This window comes from Mirounga leonina, unplaced genomic scaffold (assembly GCF_011800145.1).
Source record: "Mirounga leonina isolate KUSES-001 unplaced genomic scaffold, KU_Mleo_1.0 Mir_201, whole genome shotgun sequence".
NCBI lineage: Eukaryota > Metazoa > Chordata > Mammalia > Carnivora > Phocidae > Mirounga > Mirounga leonina.
In genome coordinates, this window is record NW_023270504.1 from 25,059,042 (window position 1) to 25,074,790 (window position 15,749).

The 15,749-nt window shown below is 41.4% G+C and overlaps 1 protein-coding gene and 1 pseudogene across 4 annotated transcripts in view; one reads left to right on the forward strand and one right to left on the reverse strand.

Moving 5' to 3' along the window:
• VAMP1 (vesicle associated membrane protein 1) overlaps positions 1-15,749 on the forward strand; it is a 72,693-nt gene that overhangs the window by 47,176 nt on the left and 9,768 nt on the right. For 2 of the 4 annotated variants that reach the window (XM_035028413.1, XM_035028416.1), the window contains one exon: positions 13,909-13,990. Coding sequence is in view for 2 of the 4 variants with exons in the window: in XM_035028416.1 (XP_034884307.1) it covers positions 13,909-13,913 (5 nt within the window). In the remaining 2 variants the exon portion in view is untranslated. Of the gene's footprint in view, positions 1-1,587; positions 1,643-13,001; positions 13,991-15,749 lie in introns of all 4 variants that reach the window. The other 2 variants (XM_035028412.1, XM_035028411.1) reach the window with 2 other exon arrangements.
• LOC118025752 lies at positions 7,778-9,571 on the reverse strand (annotated as a pseudogene).

Here is a 15,749-nt window from a genome sequence, read left to right on the forward strand (position 1 = left end):
TGAAAAACTTCTGCTCTGTGAAAGACGCTGTTAAAGAATGAGAAGACAAGCCACAGACTGAAAAAATATTGGCAAGACACGAATCTAATAAAGAACTTGTGTTAAAAATATACAAAGAGGGGCGCCTGGGTGGCTCAGTCGTTAGGCGTCTGCCTTCAGCTCAGGTCGTGATCCCAGGGTCCTGGGATCGAGCCCCGTGTCGGGCTCCCTGCTCGGCGGGAAGCCTGCTTCTCCCTCTCCCGCTCCCCCTGCTTGTGTTCCCTCTCTCACTGTGTCTCTCTCTGTCAAATAAATAAATAAAATCTTTAAAATATATATATATACAAAGAACTGTTTAAGCTCAACAATATGAAAATAGGCAACTCAATTCAAAAATAGGCCGCAAAAATGGGCAAAAAGATCTGAACAGACACCTTGCCAAAGAAGATGTACAGATGGCAAATAAGCATATGAAAAGACGCTAAACCTCATATGTCATTAAGGAATTGCAAATGAAAACAATAAGATACTACTGCACACATATTAGAATGGCTAAAACCCCAAACACCAATCTCTGGTGAGTATATAGAACAACAGGAACTCTCCTTCATTGCTGGTGGGAATACAAAATGGCAGAACCAATTTGGAAGACAGTTTGGCAATTTCTTACAAAGCTAAACATAGTCTTATCATATGATCTGGCTATTTCATACTTTGGTATTTGTCCAAATGAGTTGAAAACTTATGTCTATGCAAAAACCTGCACACATATGTTTTGGCAGCTTTATTCATAATTGCCAAAACTTAGAAGTAACCAAGACATTCTTCTACAGTTGAATGGATAAAAAACAGTGGTACATCTAGATCATGAAATATGATTCTGCAAAAAAAGAAATGAGCCATTGAACCACAAAAAAAACCCCAGGGAATAATCTTAATGCATATTGCTAAGTGAAAGAAGCCAGTTTGAGAAGGCTACATATTGTGTATTCCGACTGTGACGTTCTAGAAAAAGCAAAACTATAGAGACAGTAAAAAGATCAGGTGTTGCTAGGGGCTTGGGGAGAGGGAGGGATGAAGAGGTGAATCATAGGGGATTTTTAGGGCAGTGACTACTTTGTACGATATTATACGATACTATAATGATGCATACACGACACTATACATTCCTCATAGCATGAACTCTAATGTAAACTATGAACTTCAGTTAGTGACAATGTATCAATTTGGTTCATAAGCTGTAACAAGTGTACCACACTAATGCAAGATGTTAGTAGTAGGGGAAGCTGTGTGTGGAGGGGGAGAAAGAATATATGGATACTCTCTGTATTTTCTGTGCCATTTTTCTGTAAACTGAAGCTTTAAGAAATAAAGTTAATTAATGAAATTAAACAAAACAAAGCAATCACTACCTTCCTTCAATTCCATATCCCCCTGTAGCTATTGTCATTTCTCTCTTCCCATGATGGCCATGCTTCATGAAGGAGTTTGTCTAAGTACTACAGAAAATGATAATTTACACTGATTGAATGCTTATTATGTGCTGAAATGTAAATTGTTATATTTACCTCTCACAACAGTCCTATTGCATTGGTATTATTTTTATAGATTTGGACCTTGAGGTGTGAAAAGTTTGAGCCACTTGACCAACTTCACATTGTTGGTAAGTGTTGCAATCAGTGTTTGAAGACAGGCTGCTGGACCTTAGGGGTAATGCTCTTAAATCACTCTACTTGTGGGCTCCATTTTGTCTCGGGGGGCTTGACATCGCACAGCTCCACAGACCTCATTATTCTGTAGTCTGCGTTGATGATGCCTCCTGGGGCATAACTTGAAAGGCGCCTTCCACGGCTGTGCCATGTAATAGGCCTGCGTACCTCCCACCCATCCTTCATCTCATTTCCGCCCTATCTCTTCACTGGATCTACTCTTGCTAAGGTCTATGACTACATTTTAATAGATCCAGCAGACACTTTTCCATCTTCTTATTTAACCCCTCAGCAGCATTTGACAGAGTTGACCGCTCCTTTCTTCTTGAAACGTTTTTTCCCCGCAGACATCATGTTTCCTAGATTTCTTCCTCCTCCTTTGGCTATTCTTTCTCCGTCTCCTCTGCTAGTTCTTCCTCCTCTGCTTGGCCGTCAAGTGCAGGTGCTCTGCGGGGTCTCGTCTTGGCCCTCTTCTCTTGTTACCCTCATACACCCTGTAGGCGATCTACTCTTCCTCTTCGTTTATCATCTCTAAGTCTAGGACTCCGAAATTTATGTCTTCAACCTATTTGGCCCCAATGTTGGAATGTCTCACAGACATACTCCAAATGCTCAAAACTGAATCTTTTCAGGTCCTTTGCCGTACTTAACTGAACTCTGTTCCCCTTTATTTTACTTTGTGTTTGAAATATACATCCAAACAGAAAATTGCATAAGTGCATATGTAGAGTTTAGTGAATGATTACAAAGTGAAATGGCATAATTGCCATCTATATCAGAGAAGAGATGGAGCATCATTGGAAGCTCAGAAGTCATCTATGTGCCCCTCTCCAACCATAATCAACTCTCTCCCTCCTAGAGCAATCACTGACATGGTCTTCGGTGATGATCATTTCTTTGCTTTTTGTTATATTAGTTTCACCACTTATGTATGTATCCCTAAACAACGTAGTTCAGTTTTTTAAACATTATGAGTGGAATCGCACTGTATGTTTTCTTTTCTCTCTTGCTTCTTTTTCTCAACAGAATGTTTATGACATTCATGCTTCTTGCCATGTTTCACTCTAGTGCATCCATTTTCATTACTATATAACATTTCACTCTGTGACTAAACCATTGTTGATGATGATGAACACTGGGTTTATTTCCAGTTTTTGGAACTGGGATTATAAACACTGCTTCTGTCGACCCTACTGTACAGGAATCCTTATAATCATATGCATGCATCTCTCTTGGTATATACCTAAGAGTGGACTTGCTGGGCCATACATTATTGTCAGCTTCATTAGATAATGCCAAACTGATTTCAAAAGCAATTGAACCAAGTTACACTTCTTGGGCAGTATGTGGGAGTTCTGGTTGCTCCACACACTTATCAATATTTAATACTATGTACTTGCAAAAGAGTTTTGAATTTTTGCCAGTCTGGTGGGTGTGATTTTATTTGTATTTCTCTGGTGTCTAACGAAGCCGAGCACCTTTTTATGCGTTTATCAGCCATTTGGATTTCTTTTTTTGGTGAAGTGAGGTTTAAGCTTTTGCTATCTCAAGGTCTGTATTCTTACTGTCTCTTCTGGGTAATTCCTTATGATCTTGTCATCTTTCTGGTGCTTTTTCCATGATTTATAAAAGTATCCATTATTTTTAGTTGCTTTCCGCCAGAGGTCTGGATTGAAAAAGCTAGTCTGTTATTACTGGAAACTGGAAATTCTCTATTAGTTTCCTTAAAAAATTATTTTAAATGAGATATTTCTGGCAAAAAAAGCATAGGCAGTTGGGGTGCTTGGGTGGCTCAGCTGCTTAGGCGTCTGACTCTTGATTTCAGCTCAGATCATGATCTCAGGGTGGTGAGACAGAGCCTCATATCGAGCTCCATGCTGAGCGTGGAGCCTGCTTAAGATTCTCTCTCTCCCTCTGCCCCTCCCCACCCATGTGCTCTCTTTCTCTCTCTAAAAAAAAAAAAAAAAGAAAAGAAAAAAGTATAGGTAATACCATAATTAATCACACACATAACCATGGTTCTGCTTAAAAAGTGAAACACTGCATGTAAAATTAAGGCCCTTTGATTCCCTTTACGCTTTTTCCCTAGAAGAAGTTAATATCCTGAATTTGGTTTCATCATTTCCTTGCACATTTTAATAATTTTCTGCAAATATCTTTATAATCTATATATGATATTTTGCTTGTTTCTTAATTTCATATAAATGGCATTAAATTGTATGTATCTTTTTAGCAACTAGTTTTACTGTGACACCTCTCTCTCTCTCTCTACACCCAATGTGGAGCTTGAACTCACAACCCCAAGATCAAGAGTCACACACTCTTCTGACTGAGCCAGCCAGGGGGCCCCTTACTTTTTAACTATTAGAAAACAATGCCCCAGGGGCGCCTGGGTGGCTCAGTCGTTAAGCATCTGCCTTCGGCTCAGGTTGTGATCCCAGGGTCCTGGGATTGAGTCCCACATCGGGCTCCCTGCTCAGCGGGAAGCCTGCTTCTCCCTCTCCCACTCCCCCTGCTTGTGTTCCCTTTCTCCCTGTGTCTCTCTCTGTCAAATAAATAAATAAAATCTTAAAAAAAATAAAAAAGAAAACAATGCCCCAATCAACTCTTTTATATGTTTCATTGTGCATGTGAACAAGAGTTTCTCTAGATTATATACCTAGATGTGAAATGTGAATCGTATGTCAGAATATGTATCTTCTGTTTAGCAAGATATGGCCAACTTTCTCTTCAAAATTGTTTAAATTTATTTTTCCATTAGTTATGCATGAAAATCCTGGTTGCTCCAAATCCTTGCTAATTCTTGATTTCATCAGATTTCTAAATTTTTGCTAAATCTATATGTGTGAAATAGTACCTTGTTATTTTATTTTTACTTTATTTTATTTTATTTTTTAAAGATTTTATTTATTTATTTGACAGCGAGAGAGGGAACACAAGTAGGGGGAGTGGGAGAGGGAGAAGCAGGCTCCCCGCCGAGCAGGGAGCCCGACACGGGGCTCGATCCCAGGACCCTGGGATCATGACCTGAGCTGAAGGCAGACGCTTAACGACTGAGCCACCCAGGCGCCCCAGTACCTTGTTATTTTAATATGTGTTTTCATGACTACTGGTGAGGTTGAGCATCTTTTCTTTAAGTTTCTATTTAAATTCCAGTTAGTTAACATACAGTGTAATACTAGTTTCAGGTGTACAATACAGTGATACAACACTTAATACAACATCCAGTGCTCATCACTACAAGGGCCCTCCTTAATCCCTGTCACCTATTTAACTCATCCCTCCACCCACCTCCCCACTGATAACTGTTTGTTCTCTATAATTAAGAGTCTGTGGCTGAACATCTTATTTATTTATTTATTTATTTATTAAAAGATTTTATTTATTTATTTTGAGAGAGAGAATGAGATAGAGAGAGCATGAGAGGGGGGAGGGTCAGAGGGAGAAGCAGACTCCCCACTGAGCAGGGAGCCCGATGCAGGACTCGATCCCAGGACTCCAGGGTCATGACCTGAGCTGAAGGCAGTTGCTTAACCAACTGAGCCACCCAGGCGCCCTGACATCTTTTTTAAAAATACTTTTTTTAATGTTGGTTTTCTTCATTAGTGAGTTGCCCATTCATATTCTTTGCCTATTTTTCTGTCAGATCGTTTGTCTTTTTCTTCCTTTTTTTTTTTTTTAAAGATTTTATTTATTTATTTGACAGAGAGAGACACAGCGAGAGAGGGAGCACAAGCAGGGGGAGTGGGAGAGGGAGAAGCAGGCTTCCCGTGGAGCAGGGAGCCCGATGTGGGACTCAATCCCAGGACCCTGAGATCATGACCTGAGCAGAAGGCAGGCACTTAATGACTGAGCCACCCAGGTGCCCCATTGATGTAACCTATTACTGATTTTTTTTTTAAACATTCTGGATGGTAATTCTTTGTCAGTCATATGAATTGTAAGTATCTTCACCCAGTCTGTCCTGTGTTTATATTGTCTTTTAATGGACAGAATTTTGCATTTTAATATAATCAAATTTATTAACAGATAACAACGAACAGAAACCCCCCCCCCAAAAAAAACACACACAAAAAACAGACACAAGAAAACAGCAAACAAGATGGCATATTTTAATCTAACTCTATCAATAATCACTTTAGATGTGAATAGTCTAAACATACCATTTAAAAGATAGAGGTTAGGAAGCAAGACCCAACTATATGCTGTGTACTAGAAATGCACTTTAAATATAGAGTATTCAATAGGTTAAAAATAGAAAAGTAGAGAAAAATTTACCATAAAAACACTAATCAAAAGGAAGCTGGAATGTTTATATTAATTTCACATAAAGTAGACTTCAGAACAAGAACAGATCAGGGATAAAGAGGGACATAATATGTTGATAAAAGGGTCATTTCTCCAAGAAGATATAGTGATCTTGAACATACATGTAACTAACAGTAGAGCTTCAAAATATATGAAGCAAAACTAAAAGATCTAAGGGAGAAATAGAAAAATTCACAATTTTAATGGAAACTTCAACACTCTTCTTTCAGTAATTGATAAAACAGATAAGCAGAAAATCTGTAAGGATACAGATATCTGAATAGCACTATCAACCAACTTGACCTAACTGAATTGACATTTATTGAACACTCTACTCCACAGCAGCAGAATATACATTTTTCTCAGATGCACATGGACCATTAACCAAAATAGAACATATTTTGGGCCAGAAAACAAACCTTAACACATTGAAAATAATATAAATCATACAAAATATCTATCTTCTTAGATCATAATGGAATCAGAGCACAGTATCTAGAAAGTCTGAAGATATGTGGAAGCTAAACTGCACTCCTCTAAATCACCTATGGGCCAAAGGGGAAGTCTTTGAACAAAATGAAAATTAAAATACAACATATTGAAATTTGTAGAATGACGCTAAAGCTGTGTTTTGAGGGAAATTTATAGCATGAAATGTACATATTACAAAAGAAGAAATATCTAAAATCAGTAACATAAGCTCTCACCTTAAAAGAAAGAAGAGTGAATTAAACCTAAAGCAAACAGAAGGAAAGAATTAAAGAACCAAAAACTGGTTCTTTGAAAGATCAATAAATGTGATAAACAACTAACCAGACTGACAGCTTTATGGCCACAGATTTGATAACTTAGATGAAATGAACTGCTTCCTCGAAAGACACAAACTTCCAAAACTCACTCAAGGGAAAATAGATAACCTGAAAGACATCGAATTTGTAGTTAAAAACTTTTTTTTAAAAGATTTTATTTAGGGCGCCTGGGTGGCTCAGTTGGTTAAGCGACTGCCTTCGGCTCAGGTCATGATCCTGGAGTCCCTGGATCGAGTCCCGCGTCGGGCTCCCTGCTCGGCAGGGAGTCTGCTTCTCCCTCTGACCCTCCCCCCTCTCATGTACTCCCTCTCTCTCATTCTCTCTCTCAAATAAAAATAAATAAAATCTTTAAAAAAAAGATTTCATTTATTTATTTGACAGAGAGATAGCAAGTGCAGGAACACAAGCAGGGGGAGTGGGAGAAGGAGAAGCAGGCTTCCCACGGAGCAAGGAGCCCGATGCAAGGCTCAATCCCAGGACCCTGGGATCAGGACCTGAGCCTAAGGCAGATGCTTAACAACTGAGCCACCCAGGTGCCCCTGTAGTTAAAAACTTTCTAATAGAACTCCAGGCTGAGATTAACTCACTGATAAATTTTACCAAACACATAAGGAAGAAATAATAGAATTCTGCACAATCTATTCCAGAAAATAGAAGAAGGAATATTTCCTAGCTTATTTTATAAAACCAGCATTGCCTTAATACCAAAATCAGACAAAGATGTTATGGGAAAAGAAAATTACTGATATCAATATTCCTCATGAACATAGATACATAATTCCTCAATAAAATATCAGCAATTCAAATCCAGTAATATATAAAAAGGATAACTGGGTAGGGGGCACCTGGGTGGCTCAGTCAGTTAAGCATCTGACTTTGGCTCAGGTCCTGATCTCAGGGTCCTAGGATTGAGCCCAACATCTGGCTCCGTGTTTAGCAGGGAGTCTGTTTCTCCCTCTCCCTCTGCCTCTCCCCTCACTCGTTCTCTCTCTCACAAATAAATAAATAAAATCTTTTTTTTTTTTTAAAGCATAATACATCATAACCAAATGAATGCAAGTTTGGGTCAACATTCAAAAATAAACGCAATACATCATATTAACAGACCAAATAGGAAAAACCATATGATCATCTCAATAAATGCTGAAAAAGCATTTGACAAAATTCAACATTCATTCATGATAAAAACTTTCAGCAAACAAAGAATAGAGGGGGACTTCCTTAACCTAATAATCTGCAGATAACACTAAACTTAATAGTGACAGATTGAGTGAAGACTGGGAACAAAACAAGGATGTCCTCTCTCACCATTCCTGTGACATAATAAATATATATTTGGTCTCTGCCCTTAGTTCCTGACACAGAGCTCCTAAAACCCTTGTAACCTCCTGAGTGATAGGAATGTCTTTTGTTTTATTTATATTTATTTATTCATTTATGCAAAAATTCAGATTTTATTTTTACTTATTCTTACATTGGTGGAAGCTGATGTCAGGAACTTACAGGCAAACAATAACTTTTGTTAGCTGAACAAAAAGAAACACAATGTGGCATTATCATTAGGCAAGACTTGCTTTTTTACATTTCACACATGAATGCAATATTATCCTTTCTTGAACAAAATGCCCAGATTACTAAAGAAACCATCTTTGGAGGAAGTGTTTAATAAGCATATTCTCTTAATGGGAGAGTTCATTGCCTCTTCTTAGAAGAAGGCTGTGTATGTAGTTATCTGTCAAATTTATCTGTGCAGCTCACCAACATCTTATTGGGAACATCAATATTTCCACACCACAGTTCCCAAAATGACTTTATTTATTTATTTATTTTTAAAAGATTTTATTTATTTGTCAGACAGAGAGAGAGAGCACAAGCTGGGGGAGTGACAGGCAGAGGGAGAAGCAGGCTCTTCTGAGCAGGGCAGGGAGCCCGATGCCTGAGGCAGGGCTCGATCCCAGGACCCTGGGATCTTGACCTGAGCTGAAGACAGACCCTTAACCTAATGAGCCACCCAGGCGTCCCACCAAAATGACTTTAAAGTCCCAAAATTCTGTGTCTCCTTTGACTTGTTTCTCTCTTGATTCCATGCAGGCTTTATTAATGGTTCACTTTATATCATCATCTCCATCTTCATAAATTTTCTTTAGAACATTCATCAATCCCTCACTAGGATGTATTTCAGTGCTGTGGGAGGGCTTTTCTTTCTCTCTGCATTCTTTTTTCAACCTGAATCAGGTAGTCCCACTGTGTGTTTTCTGCTTTCTTTCTATATAAGAACTGTATCTGTCTTGATTTTTTTTTGAACTGCCTTCCACGGAGACGGGTTTCAAGAGATTGTTCACAACCATGGAGTGACTCTTCCCATTTAGATTCTTTACCAAGGATCATATGAGCTCTCTGTGAAGTGCACCTGCACGTTCTCAGTGGGGACTTGATGAACTCCACTTAAGGTGATATAGATTTTCACAAATTTATCTGCTAATCCCATCTGTAATTACTGATTTTCACTGTCTATCCCGTTGTGATGGGAGCAAGCACAGTACCTGGCTTTTCACTGTCAAGAAGTTCTGCTGTTCCCTGTGATTTCTGCTGCATCTTGGTCTTGATTTCTGTCTCCATCTTGGATTTGTCAGCTGTAAGGGCATCATGTACTCTTTTTCTAGAGGCCTTTTCCAGCAGCACCTTCACCTCCTCTGGATCTTTCTGTAGCTCTTCCAAAGCTGAAGCCGCATTCAGGCTGGGTCGGGCAAGGCCAGAGCTGCAGCGGGGCAGGGGAGAGAACAGGAAATGGTGCAGGGAGCCTGCTCACTCAGAGGCAGAGCCCGCCCCCTGTGCACACACCCGACCCTGAGTCAGATGTGACCGCCTCCTCATGCGGCGCCTCCCAACTGTGTTTTGTTTTCATGCAGTGACTCTTGGTGGGCTCCTGGATAGCTTCAGGGTGGGAACTGGTCACCAGAAAGATTCAGCCATGATTAGAAGTTTGGAACTTTCAGCCCTACCCACCCATCCTCCAGGAAGGGGAGGAGGTTAGAGATTGAGTTAATAATTCTGTTTACATGATGAAGCCGCCATAAGAATCCCTAAACTAGGGGGTTCAGAGAGCTTCCAGGTTGGTGAATGCATCTGTGAGCAGGGACCGTCGTGCACCCCAATCTCCGTGGGGGCAGAAGCTCCTGTGCTCTGGACTCTTCCAGACTTTGCCCTGGTTACTTCTTTATCTGGTTGCTCGTTTGTATCCTTTATAATATCCTTTGTAATAAACCTGTTACTAGTTAGTAAAGTATTTCCCTGAGTTCCATTAAACTGTTGCAGCAAATTATTGTAGTTGAAGAGGGGGTCTTGGGAACCCCTGATTTGTAGGCAAGTTGGACAGAAGTGTAGGTAACCTCCCAGCTCTGTGTCGTTAGTGTCAAAATTGAGCTAAATTGCAGGACACTAGGTTGGTATCTGCAGAGAATTGGAGAATTTCTTGCTGTGGAAAAACCCACACATTTGGTGTCACAAGTGTTGTGAGTAGAAACAGATCCTATTAAATGGCATCAGAGGAGTGGGGTTTGCTGAAACAGCCATGGCTCACAGACACTTACGGCTTGGGAAGAGAAAGTAAGGAAGGGCAGGGAATAAGGAACCTTTGATCCCTGGACGGCCACCTAGTCCCTCATGGTCTGAAACTGCAGCTGGGCTGAGATCAGCCATGGATAGAATTTAGAAATGGGGGTAGACCTGATTCTCAAGGAGCTGGCTCATTAGATATATAAAGAAATGCAAAAATAGTGAGAAGCAGGCTAAATATACACTACTTGGTTATTATCTGTAACAGCCAAAGTGAAAGTCGAAGAAACTGGTGGGTTGGACTTGGATGCTGGACCACTAGCTTCAGCCACTAGCCTCAAAGCTGCCTGCAAAGAGGAAAATTATGCTCTAAGGCCTCCGTTTCCCATGAAGGTTGTCAAGATGGGGGTGGGGGTAGGGACAAAACTGAGAAACTACTGAAAGCAGGAGTATAGTGTGAAGGAGTTGTCTTATTTTGTAGATTGGTATCATCGGCTCCCTGAAGAATTTTACTGAAGTGGGTTGTAAGAGTAATTGATTTGGGGGCTGTGTCTCTGGTTTTGAATGCTGCAGAACGGAAGAGCATGTTTGGGTTGATATAGGACCTGCAGCTCACCATGGAATAATCACAGATGGATGATACACGATCCAGGAATGCGCAGGAGATTATTCAGGTGTTTCGATTCAGCCCACCTATGTATTGCTGCAGCACCACATGCCCACTCACCTCAACGGGGTGCCCCCAAAGTGCCCCAGGCCAGCATGGTGGACGGGATAGGAAACACCGGAAAATGTGTTTATCCTGAGAAGATGAACTGCCCAACTTCCCCTATAAATGCCGAGTGGAACACTGCAAATGAAGCAGCAGATGAGCTTCCTATAGAAGCCATGTGGGACTGGCTTTGTGGCTTTATGATGACCAGGATATTCACCTGTTGAATAAGCCCATTACCCTTGACATACGACAAGATGCTCCTTGACACAGCAGCCCAGCGCACCCGGAATCCAAAACCTGTGGGTGGAGTTTTAACAGGGCCTAAAATTAGGTTAGGAGCATATGCAGATATAGCAGTTGATGGAATTAAATGAAAGCTGGGATGAAAATTGATGATGGTTCTGAGATGAATGGCCAGTATCCTGTTTGAAAGGCTGCCGTGTTAAGACTGTCAGATGGAGGGCGCCTGGGTGGCTCAGTCGTTAAGCGTCTGCCTTCGGCTCAGGTCATGATCCTGGGGTCCTGGGATCGAGCCCCGCATCGCAGCGGGCTCCCTGCTCAGCGGGAAGCCTGCTTCTCCCTCTCCCACTCCCCCTGCTTCTGTTCCCTCTCTCCCTGTGTCTCTCTCTGTTAAATAAATAAAATCTTAAAAAAAGAAAGAAAGAAAACCAGTATGTATGTTCTAAGAAGTCAAATATGCTCACTTGCTGTACCTTAAAAAAAAAAAAAAGACTGTCAGATGGAGAGACTGATAGAAGAGGATCATCTCTCAATGGGCTCAACTGCATGCTGTTTTCTAGCGGTGATGCAAGAATTGAACGCTGGTTAAAAGCCCCCGTGTTTGGGTTTTTACAGACTCATGGGCAGTAGCCAGTGGCCTGGCCATAGGGCCACGGTAGATGGGCAAGAGAAAACTGGACTAGTAAGGGGATGCCTGAATAGGGCGTGGCCATGTGGAAATCACTCTGGGAATTTAAGGGGCACATTAAAGCAGGGCATGTCGATCCCCACTGGAAGGACTCCCTTCCGGATTTAGAAGGTGATTGACACCACGAATTAGATCTTTTGGGGCACTCCGTTGAGGTGAGTAGGCATGTGGTGCTGCAGCAGTACATAGGTGGGCTGAAGCTAAACATCTTCCTCTTGTGCGCTCTGAGACACACAATGCCATAAGAGAGAGACTGCAGATGGCTCTGGGAAAGATGCCCGGGGGAAGGCTGTGCACATAGATGGTGTGTGGATTACCTTGGACCAATGCTGGTAGCCACAGGGGACTCTAAATAGGTCCTAACCAGAATAGACACTTATGCTGGGCTGGGCTTTGCATATTTGATAGTAGACCCAAACGCTAAAAATACTATTAAAGGTTTGGTACAGAAGACACTGTACCAATTTGCACCACTGAGGAACATTTCTTCAGACCAAGGGATGCACTTTATGGTCCATAGTGTCCAACAGGGAGGCAAAGAGATATCACATCGAATAAAGGAATCATGCCATATATCATCCTCAGAGTAACTGTCCAATAGAGAATTGGAATAGGTAGTTGCAACATTTGCTGCCTAAAAGCAGGGGAGATAAAATCATGAGGGGCTGGTTTACATGCCTTTCTGAGCGTGTGCTCACACTCAGTGTTAGCGGGAGCTAAGGGGAGCCCCTTGGATGGGTCCTCCAACTCTCTTGGGGACCTGGGGAAGGGGGTGGGGGAGGATGCTGGTGTAACTACATGGTTCCCCATGTCACCATGTTTACATGCCTTCCTGAGTGTGTGCTCACACTCAAGTGTGAGGGGGAGCTCAGGGGAGGCCCCTTGGATGGGTCCTCCAACTCTCTTGGGGACCTGGGGAAGTGGGTGGGGGAGGATGCTGGTGTGACTACCTGGTTCCCCATGTCACCATGTTTTCTTTCTTCCTATCTGATGCAGTGGTCCCAGGACCAGTGATGCAGCTGTGGGCACCAGGAGCAGGGATTAACGACACCTTTATAACTTTATGCCAGAAATCTTAAGGGCCTGATAGGGTGGACTGTGCCTGGACCACATCTGGCAAAGCTGGGGTTAATGGTGGATACTGCTTGCTGCCTTGTGGTCAAGACAGCCACTATTTCTGCTCCTGTGTCACCCTTCTCTGTAGGAATGGGAGTGGACTGACAGAGAGGAACTTGTTAAACTAGTATTGCTGTCAGCAGCCTGGACCAGCTCAGTGGCCGGAACCTGGTGTGCTTTCCAAAGGTGGAAATGTTTGGGTAAACATATATGGAGAGAAAGATAAATAATGGTTGAGGATAAAGGAATGAATAAGTGGGTTATGCAATAAGAGGAATCTAACGTATAGTAATACCTTGAGAGAGGCTCAGAGCAAGAGAATACTGTTATCTTTCAGCACAGTTATATCAGATGCCTGGAAAGGGTAAATCTATGTGTTTGTTGAGAAAACCTCTGCTTTTATGATCTGAAAGGATTTCAATCTAAAATGGAACCAGAGGATATGACATGAAGATCCTCACACATGTGCTCTCAGAACAGAACCAAGATTCTGATTTTCATTAAATGCCTGATTTACAGAAGACCGAGACGTATCTCCTGATCAATGAACATCCAATGAACAAAGAACCTCTCCCCATCCTCAAGCCAATGAACTTTGTGCTTGGACTCCAGCTGGGTTTCCCCCTCTTTGCACTCCTTTCCCATAAATACAGCCAACCCCAAGCAGTCAATGGACTTGCCTGTCGCTTGCTATAGCGTGCGTTTCCCGAATTGCAACTCATCTGCTATTCCCAAATAAACTCAATTTCCAGTTATTTGAACTTGCCTTATTATACCTCCTTTATTTAGGTTGACACCAACAAGGGCAAATGGCAGACTGGAAACCTGAGTGGGCATTGCTCTGGAAACATTCTGCTCATACGACATGATGGTAAGCTAGACCAACTGTTAATGACTAAGTGGGCCTCTAGTGATGTTCCATATCTCTTAAGTCCTATTTTTCAGGCTATATCTATTACAAAGGGTATCACTTGGGAAGAAATTTCTGAGAATTGTTGGGACTTCAAACCGTGTGGTGTACAGCTCCCAACTGACAGATGGTTGTGTAACTAAATCCTGATGATCAAATTCTTAGAAACGTCCCTGGTTATAATTGCCAATATATAATGGCCGCATACACAAATACATATCACCCTTGTTTTTGTGGATAGAAAGCTATTAAGCAAAACAGGGAAATACAATGGGCCCTGGAGGGATTAAAGTAGTGGACATCATGCAGTGAGTTCGAGTTCCCTCAGAGAATGGCCACACCCTGAGACAAGGAAGGCTGTGGGAGGCCTTGTGGCATAGTCAAACTAAATTACATCTAGGTGTGGCTACCTCTCATCTAACTCCAGTATAGGAGACCCATCATTTTTGGGTATAGAACTTGTTTCCTAACTGCACTTGGGCCATTAGTATACAATGGCAACAGCATGAGTGGTGGATTAAACAATACTGGCCCACAAGACAGAAAAAGGACTTACGAGAGCACTTAGCCAGTCTAGATATCTTGGGACAAATGGAATTTGTTTTTAATAAAGAGTGATATTCAGAGAAAAAGATTCATTAACTAGACTAGGCAGATTAGAGGGAGTTCTCTTCAGGAGGAAGGCAAATGATGGGAGTCAGCCTGGAAGGATAACAAGGCTTTAGCAGAGTGAATCAGGCTGACTTAACAAATAATGCTGGATAATGCTAGCACCCAACACAGGGAAAGGACTTGCACCCTGGCCCAATAGAGTATCTTGACTATTTTAACACAGGTTAAAGGAAGTTAAAGTGGCCATGGGGTAATAGCCTTCAGTCCTAGCTTTGAGGCTCAAGGGGCACACCAATGGGAATCTTATGGAAGATTATGGAATCTTATGGCAAACTCATGGAAGTTCCCTGGAAGCACTTATCCACCCCAAGATAAGTAGAAATAAATTGTATCTTGTAGTATAGGTAGTAGAGATAGAAACTATTTTAAATACCACTTGTGGAATGGAAACCAGTCTCAGTAAGCCTGGGAGATGAGGTGGGATCATTGGCTTTGTCCCCAGTTAACCTGGAACCCAGAAATAACCCAATAGCCAATTGTAACAAGGCCCATTCTTAATAATATCTGGTATTTGGGCAAAGGTAGCTTCTGTTGGGAAGGCAAAGCAAACACCTCTGTCATTCTTACTGATTTGTTCTGTAATAAAAGCGAATTGTACCATGATCATACTGTGATATACTGATGTTGGTAAAATTCACCTTCCTCATGCAAATAAGTCTTGTGGTAATACCGATATCGATGGTCAAATGTATTGGGGGATTGAATTAAATCCTCCTCAGGATATAATACCTATGGAAAATGATTGGCCTGAGGAAGACCTGGATCTAGCTAACCATTAGCTGATTTCTATGCTAAATAGTAACGTACAAACTTACTGTAAGGTACAAATAGCAGTAGATTAAGGGGGAAAATGGGTACTCAAATTAGTACAAAAATATAAAATGTATGTAATGGCTCCCTAGAACATGTTAGTTTCTTTTCTTCTATCCCTATTCTGTACTGGCTTGTCTAAATGTTAGGTGTATCATGTTGGTACTATTGCTGTGTCTGTTCTATAAATGCTACACCAAATGTGAATGCTCTGACAGGTATGATCATTTTGCTGTAA